Here is a 26,877-nt window from a genome sequence, read left to right on the forward strand (position 1 = left end):
TTTTTTCTCTCAAAAGTAGTGCACTGGGCCTTTACTAGTCCTGTATTAGCGGACCGATATATAAGTGTCTAGCGAATAGCAGCACCCCCACCAGAAACTTCCCAGGAACACGACCCTAACTAACATGTGAGTCTGTGTCTTGCCTGTAGAGAGCGCACAAGAACATCAATGTCTTTTTCACGACTCTCAACTACCCCTCTTTCTCTTTCCAACACAGTGCATTCTGGGAAAGATAGTTGATCCTAATAACACCGCCACTGGCTTCAACATTTTCCTAGCCAGTTATTTTGCTGTGATTCTGTTTAAATAGGCATCTTTGGTTTCATATAAAGAGCATAAGATGCAGTCGGAGGATGCACGCTATCTGAAACGGTAAAGATAACGCTGTCATTTCGTCAATCTCTTCTGTATCTCGCTTGTAACGTAAACAATAATGTAAAGCCTTATCATGCTAGCAGCATACCACCTAGCTAGCTAATTGGCATGCTATTCGTATAGCTAGCTAGCCTACAGTAGCCTACTTCTTTGTAACTCAAATTCAAGATCAAATGTTACCTGTAGACGTTATGTTGTTCTCCATAATGATGTAGAATATCTGCCGCATCCGGCAACGTCAACAACAGCTGTGATGGAGAACAAATCTCAGTCCATCCCGTGAATGGGCGTGGACAATAATTAGCCTCACCTCACTAGCTGTCATATGTATGCTGTCAAATGTGGTCAAGTTAGTTGATTCTAAAGCAAATGCTAAAATGAAAAGTTAACTAAAATATATTATTCATCCTTATGATGACCGCAGGAAAGTGAAGGGTGGTAGTCTGGACGTGCACCCTACAGAGAAAGCCCTGGTTGTTCAGTATGAGGTGGAGGCGACCATCCTTGGAGAGACCGGAGACGAGATGCTGGGAGACCGCAAGAAGTGTCAGAAGATGTAAGCATGGTTTTAGCGCAGTCAACAAAGGATGTAAATGATATGTGGTGTTTTGGTCTGTGATTTCAACAGTCTAGCCCTGCCACTTTCTTTGGTAAACTGAGAGATGTGGCTGGGGAAATGTAGCTAGTCTAATTCTATTCTATTCCCCTCTATTCTATTCCCCTCTATTCTATTCTATTCTATTCCCTCTATTCTATTCCCTCTATTCTATTCCCCTCTATTCTATTCCCCTCTATTCTATTCTATTCTATTCCCCTCTATTCTATTCCCCTCTATTCTATTCTATTCCCTCTATTCTATTCCCCTCTATTCTATTCCCCTCTATTCTATTCTATTCCCCTCTATTCTATTCCCCTCTATTCTATTCCCTCTATTCTATTCCCTCTATTCTATTCCCCTCTATTCTATTCTATTCCCCTCTATTCTATTCCCCTCTATTCTATTCCCTCTATTCTATTCCCCTCTATTCTATTCCCCTCTATTCTATTCTATTCCCCTCTATTCTATTCCCCTCTATTCTATTCCCCTCTATTCTATTCCCCTCTATTCTATTCCCCTCTATTCTATTCCCCTCTATTCTATTCCCTCTATTATATTCCCCTCTATTATATTCCCCTCTATTCTATTCTATTCCCTCTATTCTATTCCCTCTATTCTATTCCCTCTATTCTATTCCCTCTATTCTATTCTCTATTCCCTCTATTCTATTCCTCTATTCTATTCCTCTATTCTATTTCCCCTCTATTCTATTCCCTCTATTCTATTCTATTCCCTCTATTCTATTCTATTCCCTCTATTCTATTTCTATTCTATTCCCTCTATTCTATTCCCTCTATTCTATTCTATTCCCTCTATTCTATTCCTCTATTCTATTCTATTCCCTCTATTCTATTCCCTCTATTCTATTCTTCTATTCCCTCTATTCTATTCCCTCTATTCTATTCTATTCCTCTATTCTATTCCCTCTATTCTATTCTATTCCCTCTATTCTATTCCCTCTATTCTATTCCCTCTATTCTATCCCCTCTATTCTATTCCCCTCTATATTCTCTATTCTATTCCCTCTATTCTATTCCCCCTATTCTATTCCTCTATTCTATTCCCTCTATTCTATTCTATTCCCTCTATTCTATTCCCTCTATTCTATTCCTCTCTATTCTACTTCCCTCTATTCTATTCCCTCTATTCTATTCTTCCTCTATTCTATTCCCTCTATTCTATTCCCTCTATTCTATTCCCTCTATTCTATTTCCCTCTATTCTATTCCCTCTATTCTATTCCCTCTATTCTACTCCCCTCTATTCTATTCCCTCTATTCCCTATTCATTCCCTCTATTCTATTCCCTCTATTCTATTCCCTCTATTCTATTCTATTCCCTCTATTCTATTCCCCTCTATTCTATTCTACTCCCTCTATTCTATTCCCTCTATTTTTTCCCTCTATTCTATTCCCTCTATTCTATTCTATTCCCTCTATTCTATTCCCCTCTATTCTATTCCCCTCTATTCTATTCCCTCTATTCTATTCCCTCTATTCTATTCCCCTCTATTCTATTTCCCTCTATTCTATTCCTCTATTCTATTCCCTCTATTCTATTCTCCTCTATTCTATTCCCCTCTATTCTATTCCCCTCTATTCTATTCTATTCCCCTCTATTCTATTCCCCTCTATTCCCTCTTCATTCTATTCTATTCTATTCCCTCTATTCTATTCCCTCTATTCTATTCCCTCTATTCCCTATTCTATTCCTCTATTCTACTTCTATTCCCTCTATTCTATTTCCCTCTATTCTATTCTCCCTCTATTCTATTCTATCCCTCTATTCTATTCCCTCTATTCTATTTCCCTCTATTCTATTCCCCTCTATTCTATTCTACTCCCTCTATTCTATTCCCTCTATTCTATTATATTCCCCTCTATTCTATTCTATTCCCTCTATTCTATTCCCTCTATTCTATTCCCTCTATTCTATTCCCCTCTATTCTATTCTATTCCCTCTATTCTATTCCCCTCTATTCTATTCCCCTCTATTCTATTCCCTCTATTCTATTCTACTCCCCTCTATTCTATTCCCTCTATTCTATTCCCCTCTATTCTATTCCCCTCTATTCTATTCCCCTCTATTCTATTCTATTCCCCTCTATTCTATTCCCCTCTATTCTATTCTACTCCTCTATTCTATTCCCTCTATTTTATTCCCCTCTATTCTACTCCCCTCTATTCTATTATATTCCCTCTATTCTATTCCCTCATTCATCCCCTCTATTCTATTCTATTCCCTCTATTCTATTCCCCTATTCTATTTCTACTCCCTCTATTCTATTCCCTCTATTTTATTCCCTCTATTCTATTCCCTCTATTCTATTCTATTCTCCCTCTATTCTATTCCCCTCTATTCTATTCCCTCTATTCTATTCCTCTATTCTATTCCCTCTATTCTATTCCTATTCTATTCCTCTATTCTATTCCCTCTATTCCTCTATTTCTATTCTATTCCCTCTATTTCTATTCCCCTCTATTCTATTCCCCTCTATCTCTATTCTATTCCCTCTATTCTATTCCCTCTATTCTATTCTATCCCCTCTATTCTATTCCCTCTATTCTATCCCTCTATTCTATTCCTCTATTCTATTCTATTCTATTCCCTCTATTCTATTCCCTCTATTCTATTCTATTCCTCTATTCTATTCCCTCTATTCTATTCTCCCTCTATTCTATTCCCTCTATTCTATTCCCCTCTATTCTATTCCTCTATTCTATTTTCCCCCATTCTATTCCCTATTCTATTCCCTCTATTCTATTCTATTCTATTCCCTCTATTCTATTCCCCTCTATTCTATTCCCTCTATTCTATTCCTCTATTCTATTCTATTCCCCTATTCTATTCCCTCTATTCTATTCCTCTATTCTATTTCCTCTATTCTATTCTATTCCCTCTATTCTACTTCCCTCTATTCTATTCTACTCCCTCTATTCTATTCCCTCTATTCTATTCCCTCTATTCTATTCCCCTCTATTCTATTCCCCTCTATTCTATTCCCCCTATTCTATTCCCTATTCTATTCCCCCATTCTATTCCCCTCTATTCTATTCCCTCTATTCTATTCCCTCTATTCTATTCTATTCCCTCTATTCTATTCCCCTCTATTCTACTCATTCTATTATATCCCTCTTTCTATTCCCTCTATTCTACTCCCCATCTATTCTATTCCCTCTATTCTATTCCCTTCTATTCTATTCTACTCCCTCTATTCTATTTCCCTCTATTTTATTCCCCTCTATTCTATTTCCCTCTATTCTATTCTATTCTATTCCCCTATTCTATTCTATTCCCTCATTCTATTCCCTCCTTTTATTCCCTCTATTCTATTCCCCTCTATTCTATTCTATTCCCTCTATTCTATTCCCCTCTATTCTTTATTCCCTCTATTCTATCCTCTATTCCCCTATTCTATTCCTCTATTCTATTCCCCTCTATTCTATTCCCTCTATTCTATTCCCCATTCCCTTCTATTCTATTCCTATCCCCTATTCTATTCTCCCTCTATTCTATTCCCCTCTATTCTATTCTATTCCCCTCTATTCTATTCCCCTCTATTCTATTCCCTCTATTCTACTCCCTCTATTCTATTCTATTCCCCTCTATTCTATTCCCCTCTATTCTATTCTACTCCCCTCTATTCTATTCCCCTCTATTCTATTCCCCTCTATTCTATTCTATTCTATTCCCCTCTATTCTATTCTACTCCCCTCTATTATATTCCCCTCTATTTTATTCCCCTCTATTCTATTCCCCTCTATTCTATTATATTACCCTCTATTCTATTCCCCTCTATTCTATTCTACTCCCCTCTATTCTATTCTATTCCCCTCTATTCTATTATATTACCCTCTATTCTACTCCCCTCTATTATATTCCCCTCTATTCTATTCCCCTCTATTCTATTCTACTCCCCTCTATTCTATTCCCCTCTATTCTATTCTATTCCCCTCTATTCTATTCCCCTCTATTCTATTCTATTCCCCTCTATTCTATTCCCCTCTATTCTATTCTACTCCCCTCTATTCTATTCCCTCTATTCTATTCCCCTCTATTCTATTCCCTCTATTCTATTCCCCTCTATTCTATTCCCCTCTATTCTATTCTACTCCCCTCTATTCTATTCCCCTCTATTTTATTCCCCTCTATTCTACTCCCCTCTATTCTATTATATTCCCCTCTATTCTATTCCCCTCTATTCTATTCCCCTCTATTCTATTCTATTCCCCTCTATTCTATTCCCCTCTATTCTATTCTACTCCCCTCTATTCTATTCCCCTCTATTTTATTCCCCTCTATTCTATTCCCCTCTATTCTATTCTATTCTATTCCCCTCTATTCTATTCTACTCCCCTCTATTCTATTCCCCTCTATTTTATTCCCCTCTATTCTATTCCCCTCTATTCTATTCTATTCCCCTCTATTCTATTCCCCTCTATTCTATTATATTCCCCTCTATTCTACTCCCCTCTATTATATTCCCCTCTATTCTATTCCCCTCTATTCTATTCTACTCCCCTCTATTCTATTCCCCTCTATTCTATTCCCCTCTATTCCCCTCTATTCTATTCTATTCCCCTCTATACCCCTATATTCTATTCTATTCCCTCTATTCTATTCCCCTCTATTCTATTCCCCTCTATTCTATTCTACTCCCCTCTATTCTATTCCCCTCTATTTTATTCCCCTCTATTCTACTCCCCTCTATTCTATTATATTCCCCTCTATTCTATTCCCCTCTATTCTATTCCCCTCTATTCTATTCTATTCCCCTCTATTCTATTCCCCTCTATTCTATTCTACTCCCCTCTATTCTATTCCCCTCTATTCTATTCCCCTCTATTCTATGCTATTCTATTCCCCTCTATTCTATTCTACTCCCCTCTATTCTATTCCCCTCTATTTTATTCCCCTCTATTCTATTCCCCTCTATTCTATTATATTACCCTCTATTCTACTCCCCTATATTATATTCCCCTCTATTCTATTCTACTCCCCTCTATTCTATTCTATTCCCCTCTATTCTATTATATTACCCTCTATTCTACTCCCCTCTATTATATTCCCCTCTATTCTATTCTACTCCCCTCTATTCTATTCCCCTCTATTTTATTCCCCTCTATTCTATTCCCCTCTATTCTATTCTATTCCCCTCTATTCTATTCTATTCCCCTCTATTCTATCCTATTCCCCTCTATTCTATTCTATTCCCCTCTATTTTATTCCCCTCTATTCTATTCCCCTCTATTCTATTATATTACCCTCTATTCTATTCTCCTCTATTCTATTCTATTACCCTATATTCTATTCCCCTCTATTCTATTCTACTCCCCTCTATTCTATTCCCCTCTATTCTATTCCCCTCTATTCTATTCTATTCTATTCCCCTCTATTCTATTCTACTCCCCTCTATTCTATTCCCCTCTATTTTATTCCCCTCTATTCTATTCCCCTCTATTATATTCTATTCCCCTCTATTCTATTATATTCCCCTCTATTCTATTCCCCTCTATTCTATTATATTACCCTCTATTCTACTCCCCTCTATTATATTCCCCTCTATTCTATTCCCCTCTATTCTATTCTACTCCCCTCTATTCTATTCCCCTCTATTCTATTCCCCTCTATTCCCCTCTATTCTATTCTATTCCCCTCTATTCCATTCTATTCCCTCTATTATATTCCCCTCTATTATATTCTACTCCCCTCTATTCTATTCCCCTCTATTCTATTTCCCTCTATTCTACTCCCCTCTATTCTATTCTACTCCCCTCTATTCTATTCCCCTCTATTCTATTCCCCTCTATTCTATTCTATTCCCCTCTATTTTATTCCCCTCTATTCTATTCCCCTCTATTCTATTCCCCTCTATTCTATTCCCTCTGTTCTATTCCCCTCTATTCTATTCTACTCCCCTCTATTCTATTCCCCTCTATTCTACTCCCCTCTATTCTATTCTACTCCCCTCTATTATATTCCCCTCTATTCTATTCCCCTCTATTCTATTCCCCTCTATTCTATTCCCTCTGTTCTATTTCCCTCTATTATATTCCCCTCTATTCTATTCCCCTCTATCTCACTCCCTCCCTGTCAGTATTCGTCTGAAGAGCCTGAATACGAGCACAGACATTGCAGCTCTGGCCCGTAAGGTGGTTGAGGAGTGTAAACTCATCCATCCCTCCAAGCTGTCGGAGGTGGAGCAGCTGCTCTTCTATCTACAGAACCGCAAGAAGGCCAGCGGGAAAGGTGAGCATCGACATCAACTGTCCCCCCTGAAACACATACCACAGATAACTATGGTACCACTCCATAGTTTATGATACAGTTGGAGTTGTTATTGTGTTATTCCACTGTAAGGACTATGCTATAACAGTGTAGTTCTGTGTTAACCAGTGAAGCATTCCATTTCTCTGCAGCAGAGAAGAGAGTGGTGAAACCTAGAGACCTAACGCCATTTGAAGGAATGGAGGTAAGTAAGGGACATTCAGCAGTCACTGCTATTACTACAACTGCTACTATTTTAACGAATAACGCTAATATCATAACAATACATTTAATTATTAAGGGGCTTCTCACAACAGACCTCTAAAGCATCATTGTGACCGTGTGGTTCTGCTTTCTAGATAGATGAGGAGGCTAACATCAACCAGGTGTCTCTCTGTTCTAGATAGATGAGGAGGCTAACATCAACAAGGTGTCTCTCTGTTCTAGATAGATGAGGAGGCTAACATCAACAAGGTGTCTCTCTGTTCTAGATAGATGAGGAGGCTAACATCAACAAGGTGTCTCTCTGTTCTAGATAGATGAGGAGGCTAACATCAACAAGGTGTCTCTGTTCTAGATAGATGAGGAGGCTAACATCAACAAGGTGTCTCTGTTCTAGATAGATGAGGAGGCTAACATCAACAAGGTGCTCTCTGTTCTAGATAGATGAGGAGGCTAACATCAACAAGGTGTCTCTCTGTTCTAGATAGATGAGGAGGCTAACATCAACAAGGTGTCTCTGTTCTAGATAGATGAGGAGGCTAACATCAACAAGGTGTCTCTCTGTTCTAGATAGATGAGGAGGCTAACATCAACAAGGTGTCTCTATTCTAGATAGATGAGGAGGCTAACATCAACAAGGTTTCTCTCTGTTCTAGATAGATGAGGAGGCTAACATCAACAAGGTGCCTCTGTTCTAGATAGATGAGGAGGCTAACATCAACAAGGTGCCTCTGTTCTAGATAGATGAGGAGGCTAACATCAACAAGGTGTCTCTCTGTTCTAGATAGATGAGGAGGCTAACATCAACAAGGTGCCTCTGTTCTAGATAGATGAGGAGGCTAACATCAACAAGGTGTCTCTGTTCTAGATAGATGAGGAGGCTAACATCAACAAGGTGTCTCTATTCTAGATAGATGAGGAGGCTAACATCAACAAGGTTTCTCTCTGTTCTAGATAGATGAGGAGGCTAACATCAACAAGGTGCCTCTGTTCTAGATAGATGAGGAGGCTAACATCAACAAGGTGCCTCTGTTCTAGATAGATGAGGAGGCTAACATCAACAAGGTGTCTCTCTGTTCTAGATAGATGAGGAGGCTAACATCAACAAGGTGTCTCTCTGTTCTAGATAGATGAGGAGGCTAACATCAACAAGGTGCCTCTGTTCTAGATAGATGAGGAGGCTAACATCAACAAGGTGTCTCTGTTCTAGATAGATGAGGAGGCTAACATCAACAAGGTGTCTCTCTGTTCTAGATAGATGAGGAGGCTAACATCAACAAGGTGTCTCTGTTCTAGATAGATGAGGAGGCTAACATCAACAAGGTGTCTCTCTGTTCTAGATAGATGAGGAGGCTAACATCAACAAGGTGCCTCTGTTCTAGATAGATGAGGAGGCTAACATCAACAAGGTGTCTCTGTTCTAGATAGATGAGGAGGCTAACATCAACAAGGTGTCTCTCTGTTCTAGATAGATGAGGAGGCTAACATCAACAAGGTGTCTCTCTGTTCTAGATAGATGAGGAGGCTAACATCAACAAGGTGTCTCTGTTCTAGATAGATGAGGAGGCTAACATCAACAAGGTGCCTCTGTTCTAGATAGATGAGGAGGCTAACATCAACAAGGTGTCTCTCTGTTCTAGATAGATGAGGAGGCTAATATCAACAAGGTGTCCCTCTGTTCTAGATAGATGAGGAGGTTAACATCAACAAGGTGTGTCTCTGTTCTAGATAGATGAGGAGGCTAACATCAACAAGGTGTCTCTGTTCTAGATAGATGAGGAGGCTAACATCAACAAGGTGTCTCTGTTCTAGATAGATGAGGAGGCTAACATCAACAAGGTGTCTCTGTTCTAGATAGATGAGGAGGCTAACATCAACAAGGTGCCTCTGTTCTAGATAGATGAGGAGGCTAACATCAACAAGGTGTCTCTCTGTTCTAGATAGATGAGGAGGCTAACATCAACAAGGTGTCTCTCTGTTCTAGATAGATGAGGAGGCTAACATCAACAAGGTGTCTCTCTGTTCTAGATAGATGAGGAGGCTAACATCAACCAGGTGTCTCTCTGTTCTAGATAGATGAGGAGGCTAACATCAACAAGGTGTCTCTCTGTTCTAGATAGATGAGGAGGCTAACATCAACAAGGTGTCTCTCTGTTCTAGATAGATGAGGAGGCTAACATCAACAAGGTGTCTCTCTGTTCTAGATAGATGAGGAGGCTAACATCAACAAGGTGCCTCTGTTCTAGATAGATGAGGAGGCTAACATCAACAAGGTGTCTCTCTGTTCTAGATAGATGAGGAGGCTAACATCAACAAGGTGTGTCTCTGTTCTAGATAGATGAGGAGGCTAACATCAACAAGGTGCCTCTGTTCTAGATAGATGAGGAGGCTAACATCAACAAGGTGTCTCTCTGTTCTAGATAGATGAGGAGGCTAACATCAACAAGGTGCCTCTGTTCTAGATAGATGAGGAGGCTAACATCAACAAGGTGCCTCTGTTCTAGATAGATGAGGAGGCTAACATCAACAAGGTGTCTCTGTTCTAGATAGATGAGGAGGCTAACATCAACAAGGTGCCTCTGTTCTAGATAGATGAGGAGGCTAACATCAACAAGGTGCCTCTGTTCTAGATAGATGAGGAGGCTAACATCAACAAGGTCTCTCTGTTCTAGATAGATGAGGAGGCTAACATCAACAAGGTGTCTCTCTGCTCTAGATAGATGAGGAGGCTAACATCAACAAGGTGTCTCTGTTCTAGATAGATGAGGAGGCTAACATCAACAAGGTGTCTCTGTTCTAGATAGATGAGGAGGCTAACATCAACCAGGTGTCTCTCTGTTCTAGATAGATGAGGAGGCTAACATCAACAAGGTGTCCCTCTGTTCTAGATAGATGAGGAGGCTAACATCAACAAGGTGTCTCTCTGTTCTAGATAGATGAGGAGGCTAACATCAACAAGGTGTCTCTCTGTTCTAGATAGATGAGGAGGCTAACATCAACAAGGTGTCTCTCTGTTCTAGATAGATGAGGAGGCTAACATCAACAAGGTGTCTCTCTGTTCTAGATAGATGAGGAGGCTAACATCAACAAGGTGTCTCTCTGTTCTAGATAGATGAGGAGGCTAACATCAACAAGGTGTCTCTCTGTTCTAGATAGATGAGGAGGCTAACATCAACAAGGTGTCTCTCTGTTCTAGATAGATGAGGAGGCTAACATCAACAAGGTGTCTCTCTGTTCTAGATAGATGAGGAGGCTAACATCAACAAGGTGTCTCTCTGTTCTAGATAGATGAGGAGGCTAACATCAACAAGGTGTCTCTGTTCTAGATAGATGAGGAGGCTAACATCAACAAGGTGTCTCTGTTCTAGATAGATGAGGAGGCTAACATCAACAAGGTGTCTCTGTTCTAGATAGATGAGGAGGCTAACATCAACAAGGTGCTCTCTGTTCTAGATAGATGAGGAGGCTAACATCAACAAGGTGTCTCTCTGTTCTAGATAGATGAGGAGGCTAACATCAACAAGGTGTCTCTGTTCTAGATAGATGAGGAGGCTAACATCAACAAGGTGTCTCTCTGTTCTAGATAGATGAGGAGGCTAACATCAACAAGGTGTCTCTGTTCTAGATAGATGAGGAGGCTAACATCAACAAGGTGTCTCTGTTCTAGATAGATGAGGAGGCTAACATCAACAAGGTGTCTCTGTTCTAGATAGATGAGGAGGCTAACATCAACAAGGTGTCTCTGTTCTAGATAGATGAGGAGGCTAACATCAACAAGGTGTCTCTGTTCTAGATAGATGAGGAGGCTAACATCAACAAGGTGCCTCTGTTCTAGATAGATGAGGAGGCTAACATCAACAAGGTGTCTCTGTTCTAGATAGATGAGGAGGCTAACATCAACAAGGTGTCTCTCTGCTCTAGATAGATGAGGAGGCTAACATCAACAAGGTGTCTCTGTTCTAGATAGATGAGGAGGCTAACATCAACAAGGTGTCTCTGTTCTAGATAGATGAGGAGGCTAACATCAACAAGGTGTCTCTCTGTTCTAGATAGATGAGGAGGCTAACATCAACAAGGTGCCTCTGTTCTAGATAGATGAGGAGGCTAACATCAACAAGGTGTCTCTCTGTTCTAGATAGATGAGGAGGCTAACATCAACAAGGTGTCCTCTGTTCTAGATAGATGAGGAGGCTAACATCAACAAGGTGTCTCTGTTCTAGATAGATGAGGAGGCTAACATCAACAAGGTGTTCTCTGTTCTAGATAGATGAGGAGGCTAACATCAACAAGGTGTCTCTGTTCTAGATAGATGAGGAGGCTAACATCAACAAGGTGTCTCTGTTCTAGATAGATGAGGAGGCTAACATCAACAAGGTGTCCTCTGTTCTAGATAGATGAGGAGGCTAACATCAACAAGGTGTCTCTGTTCTAGATAGATGAGGAGGCTAACATCAACAAGGTGTCTCTGTTCTAGATAGATGAGGAGGCTAACATCAACAAGGTGTCTCTGTTCTAGATAGATGAGGAGGCTAACATCAACAAGGTGTCTCTGTTCTAGATAGATGAGGAGGCTAACATCAACAAGGTGTCTCTCTGTTCTAGATAGATGAGGAGGCTAATATCAACAAGGTGTGCCTCTGTTCTAGATAGATGAGGAGGCTAACATCAACAAGGTGTCTCTGTTCTAGATAGATGAGGAGGCTAACATCAACAAGGTGCCTCTGTTCTAGATAGATGAGGAGGCTAACATCAACAAGGTGTGTCTCTGTTCTAGATAGATGAGGAGGCTAACATCAACAAGGTGTCTCTGTTCTAGATAGATGAGGAGGCTAACATCAACAAGGTGTCCTCTGTTCTAGATAGATGAGGAGGCTAACATCAACAAGGTGTCTCTCTGTTCTAGATAGATGAGGAGGCTAACATCAACAAGGTGTCTCTGTTCTAGATAGATGAGGAGGCTAACATCAACAAGGTGTCTCTCTGTTCTAGATAGATGAGGAGGCTAACATCAACAAGGTGTCTCTGTTCTAGATAGATGAGGAGGCTAACATCAACAAAGGTGTCTCTGTTCTAGATAGATGAGGAGGCTAACATCAACAAGGTGTCTCTGTTCTAGATAGATGAGGAGGCTAACATCAACAAGGTGTCTCTGTTCTAGATAGATGAGGAGGCTAACATCAACAAGGTGTCTCTGTTCTAGATAGATGAGGAGGCTAACATCAACAAGGTGTCTCTGTTCTAGATAGATGAGGAGGCTAACATCAACAAGGTGTCTCTGTTCTAGATAGATGAGGAGGCTAACATCAACAAGGTGTCTCTCTGTTCTAGATAGATGAGGAGGCTAACATCAACAAGGTGTCTCTCTGTTCTAGATAGATGAGGAGGCTAACATCAACAAGGTGTCTCTGTTCTAGATAGATGAGGAGGCTAACATCAACAAGGTGTCTCTCTGTTCTAGATAGATGAGGAGGCTAACATCAACAAGGTGTCTCTGTTCTAGATAGATGAGGAGGCTAACATCAACAAGGTGTCTCTGTTCTAGATAGATGAGGAGGCTAACATCAACAAGGTGTCTCTCTGTTCTAGATAGATGAGGAGGCTAACATCAACAAGGTGTCTCTGTTCTAGATAGATGAGGAGGCTAACATCAACAAGGTGTCTCTCTGTTCTAGATAGATGAGGAGGCTAACATCAACAAGGTGCTCTGTTCTAGATAGATGAGGAGGCTAACATCAACAAGGTGTCTCTCTGTTCTAGATAGATGAGGAGGCTAACATCAACAAGGTGTCTCTCTGTTCTAGATAGATGAGGAGGCTAACATCAACAAGGTGTCTCTGTTCTAGATAGATGAGGAGGCTAACATCAACAAGGTGTCTCTCTGTTCTAGATAGATGAGGAGGCTAACATCAACAAGGTGTCTCTGTTCTAGATAGATGAGGAGGCTAACATCAACAAGGTGTGCCTCTGTTCTAGATAGATGAGGAGGCTAACATCAACAAGGTGTCTCTCTGTTCTAGATAGATGAGGAGGCTAACATCAACAAGGTGTCCCTCTGTTCTAGATAGATGAGGAGGCTAACATCAACAAGGTGTCTCTCTGTTCTAGATAGATGAGGAGGCTAACATCAACAAGGTGTCTCTGTTCTAGATAGATGAGGAGGCTAACATCAACAAGGTGTGCCTCTGTTCTAGATAGATGAGGAGGCTAACATCAACAAGGTGTCTCTCTGTTCTAGATAGATGAGGAGGCTAACATCAACAAGGTGTCCTCTGTTCTAGATAGATGAGGAGGCTAACATCAACAAGGTGTCTCTCTGTTCTAGATAGATGAGGAGGCTAACATCAACAAGGTGTCTCTCTGTTCTAGATAGATGAGGAGGCTAACATCAACAAGGTGTCTCTCTGTTCTAGATAGATGAGGAGGCTAACATCAACAAGGTGTCTCTCTGTTCTAGATAGATGAGGAGGCTAACATCAACAAGGTGCTCTCTGTTCTAGATAGATGAGGAGGCTAACATCAACAAGGTGTCTCTGTTCTAGATAGATGAGGAGGCTAACATCAACAAGGTGTCTCTCTGTTCTAGATAGATGAGGAGGCTAACATCAACAAGGTGTCTCTGTTCTAGATAGATGAGGAGGCTAACATCAACAAGGTGTCTCTCTGTTCTAGATAGATGAGGAGGCTAACATCAACAAGGTGTCTCTCTGTTCTAGATAGATGAGGAGGCTAACATCAACAAGGTGTCTCTCTGTTCTAGATAGATGAGGAGGCTAACATCAACAAGGTGTCTCTCTGTTCTAGATAGATGAGGAGGCTAACATCAACAAGGTGTCTCTGTTCTAGATAGATGAGGAGGCTAACATCAACAAGGTGCCTCTGTTCTAGATAGATGAGGAGGCTAACATCAACAAGGTGTCTCTGTTCTAGATAGATGAGGAGGCTAACATCAACAAGGTGCCTCTGTTCTAGATAGATGAGGAGGCTAACATCAACAAGGTGTCTCTCTGTTCTAGATAGATGAGGAGGCTAACATCAACAAGGTGTCTCTCTGTTCTAGATAGATGAGGAGGCTAACATCAACAAGGTGTCTCTCTGTTCTAGATAGATGAGGAGGCTAACATCAACAAGGTGTCTCTGTTCTAGATAGATGAGGAGGCTAACATCAACAAGGTGTCTCTGTTCTAGATAGATGAGGAGGCTAACATCAACCAGGTGTCTCTGTTCTAGATAGATGAGGAGGCTAACATCAACAAGGTGTCTCTCTGTTCTAGATAGATGAGGAGGCTAACATCAACAAGGTGGAAGAGTATGTTGAGCTGCTGTATGAAGGTATGGAGGAGAAGGTGAAAGGAGCTACACTCATCCTACACCTGGCCAGGAACCCTGATAATCTGGAGGAACTACTGCAGAATGGTAAGGAGAGGGGAGAGACGGAGAAGGGAGAGGGGAGAGACGGAGAGGGGAGAGGGGAGAGGGGAGAGACGGAGAGGGAGAGGGGAGAAGGAGAGGGGAGAGGGGAGAGATGGAGAGGGAGAGACGGACAAGGAGAGGGAGAGGAGAAGGAGGCGGAGAAGGAGAGGGGGAGAGACAGAGAAGGAGAGGGGAGAGGAGAGAGGGAGAGACGGAGAAGGGAGAGGGAGAGACAGAGAAGGAGAGGGGAGAGACGGAGAAGGAGAGGGGAGAGACGGAGAAGGAGAGGGGAGAGACAGAGAGGGGAGAGAGGAGAGGGGAGAGAGGAGAGGGGAGAGACGGAGAAGGAGAGGGGAGAGAGAGAGAAGGAGAGGGGAGAGAAGGAGAGGGGAGAGGGAGAGACGGAGAGGGGAGAGAGGAGAGGGGAGAGACGGAGAAGGAGAGGGGAGAGACGGAGAAGGAGAGGGGAGAGATGCAGAAGGAGAGGGGAGAGGCAGAGAGGGGAGAGACGGAGAAGGAGAGGGGAGAGACAGAGAAGGAGAGGGGAGAGACGGAGAAGGAGAGGGGAGAGACGGAGAGGGAGAGGGAGAGACGGAGAGGGTAGAGGGGAGAGACGGAGAGGGGAGAGATGGAGAAGGAGAGGGGAGAGGGGAGAGATGGAGAAGGAGAGGGAGAGACGGAGAGGGAGAGATGGAGAAGGAGAGGGAGAGACGAGAGGAGAGAGATGGAGAAGGAGAGGGGAGAGAGAGAAGGAGAGGGGAGAGATGGAGAGGGGAGAGACGAGAAGAGAGGGAGAGGGAGAGAGGAGCGGAGAGGGGAGAGAGGAGAAGGGAGAGGGGGAGAGAAGGAGATGGGAGAGATGGAGAAGGAGAGGAGAAGGAGGGGAGAGAAGAGAGAGGGGGAGGAGAGGGGAGAGAGAGAAGGGGAGAGGGGAGAGACGGAGAAGAGAGGGGAGAGAGAGAGGGAGAGAGGAGAGGGGGAGAGGGGAGAGACGGAGAGGGAGAGATGGAAAGGAGAGGGAGAGAGGAAGAGAGAGGAGAAGAGAGGGAGAGAGAGAGGAGAGATGGAGAGAGAGATGAAAGAGAGAGAGACGGAGAAGGAGAGGGGAGAGACGGAGAAGGAGAGGGGAGAGGGGAGAGAGGGAGAGGGGAGAGGGAGAGGGAGAGACGGAGAGAGAGAGGGGAGGAGAGACAGAGAGGGGAGAGGGGAGAGACGGAGAAGGAGAGGGGAGAGGGAGAGACAGAGAGGAAGGGGAGAGGGGAGAGATGGAGAGGGGAGAGACGGAGAAGGAGAGGGGAGAGATGCAGAAGGAGAGGGGAGAGGCAGAGAGGGGAGAGACGGAGAAGGAGAGGGGAGAGAAGAGAGAGGGAGAGAGGAAAGAGAGAGAGAGAGGAGAGGGGAGAGACCGGAGAGGGAGAGAGAGAAGGAGAGGGAGAGACGGAGAAAGAGGGAGAGGGAGAGATGGAGAAGGAGAGGGAAGAGGGGAGAGGGGAGATAGGGAGAGGGGAGAGGGAGAGATGGAGAAGGAGAGGGAGAGATGGAGAAGGAGAGGGGGAGAGGGGAGAGGGGAGAAGGAGAGGGAGAGAGGAGAGGGAGAGACGGAGAGGGGAGAGACGGAGAAGGAGAGGGGAGAGGGGAGAGACGGAGACGGAGAGGGGAGAGACGGAGAAGGGAGAGGGGAGAGAAGGAGATGGGAGAGATGGAGAAGGAGAGGGGAGAAGGAGAGGGGAGAGACGGAGAAGGAGAGGGGAGAGACGGAGAGGAGAGAGACGGAGAGGAGAGGGAGAGAGGGAGAAGGAGAGGGGAGAGGGGAGAGATGGAGAAGGAGAGGGGAGAGACGGAGAGGGGAGAGAGGAGAGGGGAGAGGGGAGAGACGGAGAGGGAGAGATGGAGAAGGAGAGGGGAGAGACGGAGAGGGGAGAGATGGAGAAGGAGAGGGGAGAGACGGAGAGGGGAGAGACAGAGGAGAGAGAGGGGAGAGGGGAGAGAGGAAAGGAGAGGGGAGAGGGGAGAGACGGAGAAGGAGAGGGGAGAGACGGAAGGGGAGAGACGAGAGAGGGAGAGGGAGAACGGAGAGGGAGAGGGAGAGATGGAGAGGGAGAGAGGAGAGGGGAGATGGAGAAGGAGAGGGAGAGAGGAGAGGGAGAGAGGAGAAGGAGAGGGAGAGATGGAGAAGGAGAGGGGAGAGACGGAGAGGGGAGAGATGGAGAAGGAGAGGGGAGAGAGGAGAGGGAGAGAGGAAGAGAGAGAGGAGAAGGAGGAGAGGGAGAGGGAGAAGGAGAAGGAGAGGGAGAGAGGAGAAGGAGAGGAGAGGGAGAGAGAGATGGAGAAGGAGAGGGGAGAGAGGAGAGGGGAGAGATGGAGAAGGAAGGGGAGAGAGAGAAGGAGAGGGAGAGAGGGAGAGAGGAGAGGGAGAGGAGAAGGAGAGGGGAGAGGGAGAGGAGAGGGAAGGGGAGAGACGGAGAAGGAGAGGGGAGAGATGGAGAGGGGAGAGACGGAGAAGGAGAGGGGAGAGATGGAGAAGGAGAGGGAGAGGAGAGAGGGGAGAGACGGAGAAGGAGAGGGGAGAGACGGAGAAAGAGGGGAGAGACGGAGAAGGAGGGGAGAGGGGGAGAAGGAGAGACGAGAAGGAGAGGGGAGAGGGAGATGGAGAGGGGAGAGACGGAGAAGGAGAGGGGAGAGAAGGAGAGGGGAGAGATGGAGAAGGAGAGGGGAGAGACGGAGAAGGAGAGGGGAGAGGGAAGGGAGAGAAGGAGAGGGAGAGATGGAGGGAGAGACGAAAGGAGAGGGGAGGGAAGACGAGAGGGGAGAATGGAGAGGGAGAGAGAGAAGGAGAGGGGAGAGAAGGAGAGGGAGAGATGGAGAAGGAGAGGGGAGAGATGGAGAAGGAGAGGGGAGAGACGGAGAAGGAGAGGGAGAGGGGAGAGACTGGAGAGGGGAGAGAAGAGAGGGGAGAGACGGAGAGGGGAGAGAGAGAGACGGAGAAGGAGAGGGGAGAGATGGAGAGGGGAGAGAGGAGAAGAGAGGGAGAGATGAAAGGAGAGGGGAGAGACAGAGAAGAGAGGGGAGAGACGAAAAGGGAGAGGGAGAGAGGGGGAGGAGAGAGAGGAAGGGAGGGAGAGGAGAGGAAGATGGAGAGAGAGGGAGAGGGAGAGATGGAAGAGGGAGAGAGGAGAGGGAGAAAGGAGAGGGAGGAGAGGGGAGAGACGGAGAAGGAGAGGGGAGAGACGAGAGGGGAGAGACGGAGAAGGAGAGGGGAGAGAAGGAGAGGGGAGAGATGGAGAAGGAGAGGGGAGAGAGGAGAGAGGAGAGGAGAGAGGGAGAGGGGAGAGGGAGAGAGGAGAGGGAGAGAAGAGAGGAGAGAGGAGAGGGAGAGAGAAGAGAGGGGAGAGGGAGAGGGGAGATGGAGGGAGAGGGGAGAGGGAGAGACGGAGAGGGAGAGACGGAGAGGGAGAGATGGGAGAGGGAGAGGGAGAGACGGAGAGGGGAGAAGGAGAGGGAAGATGGAGAAGGAGAGGGAGAGATGGAGAAGGAAGGGAGAGGAGAGAGGAGAAGGAGAGGAGAGGAGGAGAGGGAGAAGGAGAGGGAGAGGGGAGAGAGGAAGGAGAGGGAAGAAAGAGAGAGAGAGAAGAGGGGGGAGAGACAGAGAAGAGAGGGAGAGACGGAGAGGGGAGAGAGGAGAAGGAGAGGGGAGAGAGGGAGAGGGAGAAGGGAGAGGAGAGAAGGAGAGGGAGAGGGAGAGACAGAAGAGAGGGGAGAGACGGAGAAGGAGAGGGGAGAGAGGAGAAGGAGAGGGAGGAGAAGAGGGGAGTGAAGATGGAGAAGGAGAGGGGAGAAAGGGGAGAAGAAGAGAGAGGGGAGAAGGAGGGAAAAAGGAGAGGGAGAGGAGAGGAGGGAGAGATGAAGGGGAGAGGTGAGAGAGGAGAAGGAGAGGAGAGAAGGAGAGGGAGAGAGAGAGAAGGAGAGGGAGAGACGGAGAAGGAGAGGGAGAGATGGAGAGAGGGAGAGGGGAGAGAGAGAAGGAGAGGGGAGAGATGGGAGAAGGGAGAGGGGAGAGGAGGAGAGGGGAGAGATGGGAGAAGAGAGGGAGAGAGGAGAGGGGAAGAGAAAGGAGAGGAGAAGGAGAGGGAGAGACGGAGAAGGAGAGGGGAGAGAGGGAGAAGGAGAGGGGAGAGACGGAGAAGAGAGGGAGAGAGGGAGAGGGGAGAGACGGAGAGAGGAGAGAGGAGAGAGGGAGAGATGGAGAGGGAGAGAGAGAAGGAGAGGGGAGAGAAGGAGAGGGAGAGAGGGGAAGAGGGAGAGAGGGAGAAGGAGAGGAGAGGGGAGAGAAGGGAGAGGGGAGAGAGGAGAGAGAGAGAGGGAGAGAGGAGAGGGGAGAGACGGAGAGACGGAGAGAGGAGAGAGGAGAGGGAGAGAGAGAGAGAGAGAGAGGAGAGAGAGAGAGGAGAGGGAGAGGAGAGACGAGAGGGAGAGGGAAGAGAGGGAGAGGAGAGGGAGAGATGGAGAGGGGAGAGAAGAGGGAGAGGGAGAGAGGAGAGAGGAGAGAGGAGAGAGGAGAGAAGGAGAGGAGAGAGGAGAGACGAGAGGGAGAGGGGAGAGAGGAGAGGGAGAGAGAGGGAAGAGGAGAGGGAGAGAGAGGAGAGAGAGGGGAGAGGGGAGAGATGGAGAAGGAGAGGGGAGAGGGAGAGGAGAGAAAGGAAGAAGGAGAAGAGAGAAAGAGGAAGAAGAGAGAAAAGGAGAGGGAGAGAAAGAGGGAGAGACGGAGAAGGAGAGGAGAGGGAGAAGAGAGGGAGAGGGGAGAGATGGGAGGGAGAGAGAGGGAGAGGGAGAGAGGAGAGGAGAGAGAGAGAGGGAGAGGGGGGAGAGAGAGAGAGGGGAGAGGGAGAGAGGGAGAGATGGAGAAGGAGAGGGAGAGGGGAGAGATGAGAGAGGGGACGAGACGGAGAGGGGAGAGATGGAGAAGGAGAGAGGAGAGGAGAGGGAGAAGGAGAGGGAGAGATGGAGAAGGAGGGAGAGACTCGAGAGGGAGAGATGGAGAAGGAGAGGGGAGAGGAGAGACGGAGAAGGAGGGAGAGAGGAGAAGGAGAGGGGAGAGACGGAGAAGGAGAGGGAGGAGGGGAGAGAGAGAGGGAGAGACGAGAAGGAGAGGGAGAGAGGAGAGGGGAGAGACGGAGAGAGAGAGGGAGAGAGGAGAGAAGGAGAGGGGAGAGAGGAGAGGAGAGAGAGAGAAGGAGAGAGGAGAGACGGAGAGGAGAGGGAGAGAGGAAGGGAGAAGGAGAGGGAGAGGGGAGAGACGGAGAAGGAGAGGGGAGAGACGGAGAAGGAGAGGGGAGAGAGAGAAGGAGAGGGAGAGGGAGAGATGGAGAGGGGGAGGGGGGAGAGATGGAGAAGGAGAGGGGAGAAGAGGGGAGAAGGAGAAGGAGAGGGGGAGAGACGGAGAAGGAGAGGGAGAGAAGGGAGGGAGAGAGAGAATGGAGAGAGAGAGAGTGGAGAAGGGAGAAGAAGGGAGAGAGAAAGGAGAGGGAGAGAGGAGAGGGGAGAGAGAGAAGGAGAGGGAGAGGGAGAAGGGGGGAGAGAGGAGAAGGAGAGAGGGGAGAGAGAAGAGAGGGAGAGCGAAAGAGGAGAGAGAGGAGGGAGGGGAGAGAGGAGAGGGAGAGGGAGAGAAAGGAGGTGGAGAAGGAGGGAGAGAGGAGAAGGAGAGGGGAGAGATGGAGAAGGAGAGGGGCGAGATGGAGAAGGAGAGGGAGAGACGGAGAGGAGGAGAGATGGAGAGGGGAGAAAGAAGGAGAGGGAGAGAAGGAGAGGGGAGAGATGGAGAGAGGAGAGGAGGAGAGACGGAGAAGGAGAGGAGGAGAGGGAGAGAAGGAGAGGGAGAGAGGGAGAGACGGAGAGGAGAGAGTGAGAGGGGAGAGACGAGAGAGGGAGAGACGGAGAAGGAGAGGGAGAGACGGAGAAGGAGAGGGAGAGATGGAGAGAGGAGAGACGGAGAAGGAGAGGGGAGAGATGAGAAAGAGGGAGAGGAGAGAAGGAGAGGGGAGAGACGGAGAAGGAGAGAGGGGAGAGAGGAGAGGGAGAGGGGAGAGAAGAGGGTAGAGGGAGAGACGGAGAGGGGAGAGATGGAGAAGGAGAGGGGAGAGGGGAGAGATGGAGAAGGAGAGGAGAGGGGAGAGGGGAGAGACGGAGAAGGAGAGGGAAGAGGGGAGAGGGGAGAGACGGAGAGGGGAGAGGGGAGAGATGGAGAAGGAGAGGGGAGAGGGGAGAAGGAGAGGGAGAGAGGAGAAGAGAGGGAGAGAAGAGAGGGAGAGATGGAGAAGGAGAGGGGGAGGAGAGGGGAGAAGGAGAGGGGAGAGATGGAGAAGGAGAGGGAGAGGGGAGAGAGAGAGGGAGAGACGGAGAGGAGAGAGAGGAGAGGGGGAGGGGAGAGAGGAGAAGGAGAGGGGAGAGGGGAGAGGGGAGAGATGGAGAAGAAGAGGGGAGAGACGGAGGGAGAGACGGAGAGGGGAGAGATGGAGAAGGAGAGGGAGAAGGAGAGGGGAGAGACGGAGAAGGAGAGGGGAGAGATGGAGAGGGGAGAGACGGAGAAGGAGAGGGAGAGACGGAGAAGGAGAGGGAGAGGGGAGAAGGGAGAGGGAGAAGGAGAGGGAGAGGGGAGAGACGGAGAAGGAGAGGGAGAGAGAGAAGGAGAGGGAGAGAGAGAAGGAGAGGGGAGAGGGAGAGGGGAGAGATGGAGATGGGGGAGGTGAGAGATGGAGAAGGAGAGGGGAGAAGGAGAGGGGAGAGACGGAGAAGGAGAGGGGAGAGATGGAGAGGGGAGATACGGAGAAGGAGAGGGGAGAGGGGAGAGACGGAGAGGGGAGAGACGGAGAGGAGAGAGACGGAGAGGGGAGAGGGGAGAGGGGAGAGACGGAGAGGGGAGAGACGGAGAGGGGAGAGATGGAGAAGGAGAGGGGAGAGACGGAGAGGGGAGAAGGAGAGGGAGAGATGGAGAAGAGAGGGGAGAGACGGAGAGGGAAGATGGAGAAGGAGGGGGAGAGGGAGAGAGAAAGGAGAGGGGAGAGACGGAGAAGGAGAGGGGAGAGACGGAGAAGGAGAGGGGGAGAAGGGAGAGGGAAGAAGGGAGAGGGGAGAAGGGAGAGACGGAGAAGGAGAGGGGAGAGACGGAGAAGGAGAGGGGAGAGACGGAGAAGGAGAGGGGAGAGGGGAGAGGGGAGAGATGGAGAGGGGGGAGGTGAGAGATGGAGAAGGAGAGGGGAGAAGGAGAGGGGAGAGACGGAGAAGGAGAGGGGAGAGACGGAGAAGGAGAGGGGAGAGATGGAGAGGGAGGGGAGAGGGAGAGGGGAGAGACGGAGAAGGAGAGGGGAGAGAGAGGGAGAGAGGAGAAGGAGAGGGGAGAGACGGAGAAGGAGAGGGGAGAGACGGAGAAGGAGAGGGGAGAGATGGAGAAGGAGAGGGAGAGGGGAGGGGAGAAGGAGAGGGGAGAGGGGAGAGGGGAGAAGGGAGAGGGGAGAGGGGAGAGACGGAGAAGGAGAGGGGAGAGGGGAGAAGGAGAGGGGAGAGACGGAGAGACGGAGAAGGAGAGGGGAGAGGGGAGAGACGGAGAAGGAGAGGGGAGAGGGGAGAAGGAGAGGAGAGGGGGGAGAGGCAGAGAAGGCTTGCAGTATATGCATAGTTAACCAGCAGGACAGTGGCCCTGCTCTTGTCCGTATGTCTAATGTTCTGTTTGTCTCTGTGTGTGTCTCTGTCTGTCCTGTAGAAACGGCTCTAGGAGCCCTGGCCAGAGTGCTGCGGGAGGACTGGAAGCAGAGTGTTGAGCTTGCCACCACCATCATCTATGTCTTCTTCTGCTTTTCCAGGTAAATAATAGAGGTGGGGAGAAGGGAGGGACAGCATTGGGACAAACATCATTTTCCTGTTGACTCATCACCCTCCGGTTGCTAGCTCACCTTTCTAACTGCTAGGCTACCTGCCGCCCCATTTGATACTTTATACGACAGCTTTACTCAGAAGGCCTTTCGCTTTTCTGTTGTTACATTCAGTGGTAGTGGAGTGTAAGTGCTACATCTCTATTCAGGCTTATAGAATGCTGCCAACTGCTGTTAATCTCATTCAAATGTATTATATCCAATCACAGGGCAGTCTGAGATATGGCTTTTTCTTTGCAACTCTGCCTAGAGGGTCAGCATCCCGGAGTCGCCTTCATTTCTCAGAACAAGAATAGACTGACGAGTTTCAGAAGAAAGTTATTTGTTTCTGGCCGATTTGAGCCTGTAATCGAACCCACAATTGCTGATGCTCCAGATACTCAACTAGTCTGAAGAAGGCCAGTTTTATTGCTTCTTTAATCAGCACAACAGTTTTTAGCTGTGCTAACTTAATTGCAAAAGGGTTTTCTAATGATCAATTAGCCTTTTAAAATGATAAACTTGGATTAGCAAACACAGCGTGCCATTGGAGCACAGGACTGATGGTTGCTGATAATGGGCCTCTGTACGCCTATGTAGATATTCCATAAAAAATCTGCAGTTTCCAGCTACAATAGCCATTTACAACATGAACAATGTCTACATGTATTTCCGATCAATTTGATGTTATTTTAATGGACAAACAAATTGCTTTTCTTTCGAAAACAAGGACATTTCTAAGTGACCCCAAACTTCTGAACGGTAGTGTGTGTGCTCCAATTTAGGTGACCTCCTTCCTCATCTTCATTTCTAGGCAGGAAGTGAAGTGATGTGGGTAATAAACTGTTCCTTCTCCCTTAACGTGACCTGACCTGACCTCGGCCCTCCATTCCTCACTAATCCACATCTCTCCACCCTTATCAGTGACCGCAACCTTTCCTTTACTCAGTACATTCCCAGCTTAATTGCCTCCACCAAATACATTCCTCCTACAGATAACCATTAACTTCTGGTGTAGAAACCAGACTACGTCACTCCTCATGTCTATGGGATAACTGATGAGTAACAATATTTCAAGTTTATTAGTCAGAACCAATCAGCTGAAACACCTGCATTTTGGAGCTGCCTTATTCAAGAAAGCAAAAAAAGAGACCATATTTGTATATATATATATTTTTTTACATTGTTTCCAAACTGATATGCCAAAATAACAAGAAAAAGAACAGGTGTGTCTGTGGGTCTCTGAATGACAGGTCACCAACAGGGTGTCATTTGGGTAACCTTAGGGAGACCCATGGGGCGGCGCACAGTTGGCCCAGCGTCGTCCAGGGTAGGGGAGGGAATGGCCGGCAGGGATGTAGCTCAGTTGGTAGAGCATGGTGTTTGCAACGCCAGGGTAGTGGGTTCGATTCCCACGGGGGGCCAGTATGAAAAATAAAAAAATTATGTATGCACTCACTAACTGTAAGTCGCTCTGGATAATTAGTGTTCCTTCAGTATATTGTCCCTTGTTCTGACCCCTGTTTCTCCCAGATCCATGGCCTACAGTTTACTTATCCTATAGTATATTTAGTCTAGTATGTCAGTATTCATACTTTAACCCTAATCCTTCTATCTCCATATAGTTTCTCCCAGTTCCATGGGCTGGTGACCCACTATAAGATCGGAGCTCTGTGTATGAATGTCATCGAACACGAACTGAAGAGATACGACCTCTGGCAGGACGAACTGCAGAAGAAGACCAAGACATATATCCTTCACTTCAGGGTCTGGGTCAGGGTCGGGGTCAGTGTCGGGGTCGGGGTCTGGGTCTGGGTCGGGGTCGGGGTCTGGGTCTGGGTAAGGGTCAGGTCAGGGTCTGGGTCAGGGTCGGGGTCTGGGTAAGGGTCAGGTCAGGGTCTGGGTCAGGGTCAGGGTCAGGGTCTGGGTCAGGGTCGGGGTCGGGGTCTGGGTCGGGGTCGGCATCGGGGTCTGGGTCGGGGTCGGGGTCTGGGTCAGGGTCGGGGTCTGGGTCAGGGTCGGGGTCTGGGTCAGGGTCGGGGTCTGGGTCGGGGGTCGGTCGGGGTCGGGGTCAGGGTCAGGGTCAGGGTCTGGGTTAGGAGACGTATATCCTTTAATGCAGGGCTGTTAAATGTTGGTCCCCTGGTCATTAATTCCACTCACCTGGTGTCCCTGGTCTGAATCAGTCCCTGATTAGAAGGAGTGGATGAAAATCAGAAGTGTTTTGGCCCTCCAGGACTGACATTGAACACCCGTGCAGTGTTTTGGCCCTTCAGGACTGACATTGAACACCCCTGCAGTGTTTTGGCCCTTCAGGACTGACATTGAACACCCGTGCAGTGTTTTGGCCCTTCAGGACTGACATTGAACACCCCTGCAGTGTTTTGGCCCTTCAGGACTGACATTGAACACCCCTGCAGTGTTTTGGCCCTTCAGGACTGACATTGAACACCCCTGCAGTGTTTTGGCCCTTCAGGACTGACATTGAACACCACTGCAGTGTTTTTGGCCCTTCAGGACTGAACATTGAACACCCCTGCAGTGTTTTGGCCCTTCAGGACTGACATTGAACACCCCTGCAGTGTTTTGGCCCTTCAGGACTGACATTGAACACCCCTGCAGTGTTTTGGCCCTTCAGGACTGACATTGAACACCCCTGCAGTGTTTTGGCCCTTCAGGACTGACATTGAACACCCCTGCAGTGTTTTGGCCCTTCAGGACTGACATTGAACACCCCTGCAGTGTTTTGGCCCTTCAGGACTGACATTGAACACCCCTGCATGGTTTTCTAAGTGATGATAAATAACCGTTTGCTGTGGGAAATGAATGGATGCTGATCCCAGGGTGTGTCAGTTTTTCCATGTACCCCCTTTACTGTTGCTGTTTTGTCAATAATAAATAAATCAGTCAGTCAGTCAGAGCCCTTCCTTGACTGTAACTACGTGAAGACGACCCTGACAACCAGGCCTTGAGGAAGGAACATGAGAAGGCCTTTAAGAAGTACCAGGGACTACTGGTAAAACAGGAGCAGCTGCTGAGAGGTACCAGTCTAACCCTAACCCCTAACCCCACAGTATAACCCTAACCCCTAACCCCACAGTATAACCCTAACCCCACAGTATAACCCTAACCCCTAACCCCACAGTATAACCCTAACCCACAGTATAACCCTAACCCCACAGTATAACCCTAACCCCTAACCCCACAGTATATCCCTAACCCCACAGTATAACCCTAACCCCTAACCCCACAGTATAACCCTAACCCACAGTATAACCCTAACCCCACAGTATAACCCTAACCCCTAACCCCACAGTATATCCCTAACCCCACAGTATAACCCTAACCCCTAACCCCACAGTATAACCCTAACCCCTAACCCACAGTATAACCCTAACCCCTAACCCACAGTATAACCCTAACCCCTAACCCACAGTATAACCCTAACCCCTAACCCCACAGTATATCCCTAACCCCACAGTATAACCCTAACCCCTAACCCACAGTATAACCCTAACCCCTAACCCCACAGTATATCCCTAACCCCACAGTATAACCCTAACCCCTAACCCACAGTATAACCCTAACCCCTAACCCACAGTATATCCCTAACCCCACAGTATATCCCTAACCCCTAACCCCACAGTATATCCCTAACCCCTAACCCCACAGTATATCCCTAACCCCACAGTATAACCCTAACCCCTAACCCCACAGTATATCCCTAACCCCTAACCCCACAGTATATCCCTGACCCCACAGTATATCCCTAACCCCTAACCCCACAGTATATCCCTGACCCCTAACCCCACAGTATATCCCTAACCCCTGACCCCACAGTATATCCCTAACCCCTAACCCCACAGTATATCCCTAACCCCACAGTATATCCCTAACCCCTAACCCCACAGTATATCCCTGACCCCTAACCCCACAGTATATCCCTAACCCCTGACCCCACAGTATATCCCGAACCCCTAACCCCACAGTATATCCCTAACCCCACAGTATATCCCTAACCCCACAGTATATCCCTAACCCCTAACCCCACAGTATATCCCTAACCCCTAACCCCACAGTATATCCCTAACCCCACAGTATAACC

The 26,877-nt window shown here is 47.4% G+C and overlaps 1 protein-coding gene across 2 annotated transcripts in view; it reads left to right on the forward strand.

Annotated features, from left to right (window-relative positions):
- Nucleotides 1-237: 237 nt before the first annotated feature.
- Nucleotides 238-26,877, forward strand: part of LOC121535540 (kinesin-associated protein 3) — a 74,830-nt gene continuing 48,190 nt past the window's right edge. The window contains exons 1-8 of one of the 2 annotated variants that reach the window (XM_045218251.1): nt 238-372; nt 800-931; nt 7,070-7,221; nt 7,392-7,444; nt 14,733-14,874; nt 22,625-22,724; nt 24,398-24,522; nt 25,715-25,813. In XM_045218251.1, the coding sequence (XP_045074186.1) occupies nt 341-372; nt 800-931; nt 7,070-7,221; nt 7,392-7,444; nt 14,733-14,874; nt 22,625-22,724; nt 24,398-24,522; nt 25,715-25,813 (835 nt within the window). In that variant the 5' untranslated portion in view covers nt 238-340. The remainder of the gene's footprint in view (nt 373-799; nt 932-7,069; nt 7,222-7,391; nt 7,445-14,732; nt 14,875-22,624; nt 22,725-24,397; nt 24,523-25,714; nt 25,814-26,877) is intronic. The other variant, XM_045218252.1, reaches the window with a different exon arrangement.

The sequence above is a fragment of the Coregonus clupeaformis genome, unplaced genomic scaffold, assembly GCF_020615455.1.
Source record: "Coregonus clupeaformis isolate EN_2021a unplaced genomic scaffold, ASM2061545v1 scaf1464, whole genome shotgun sequence".
Taxonomy (NCBI): Eukaryota; Metazoa; Chordata; class Actinopteri; order Salmoniformes; family Salmonidae; genus Coregonus; species Coregonus clupeaformis.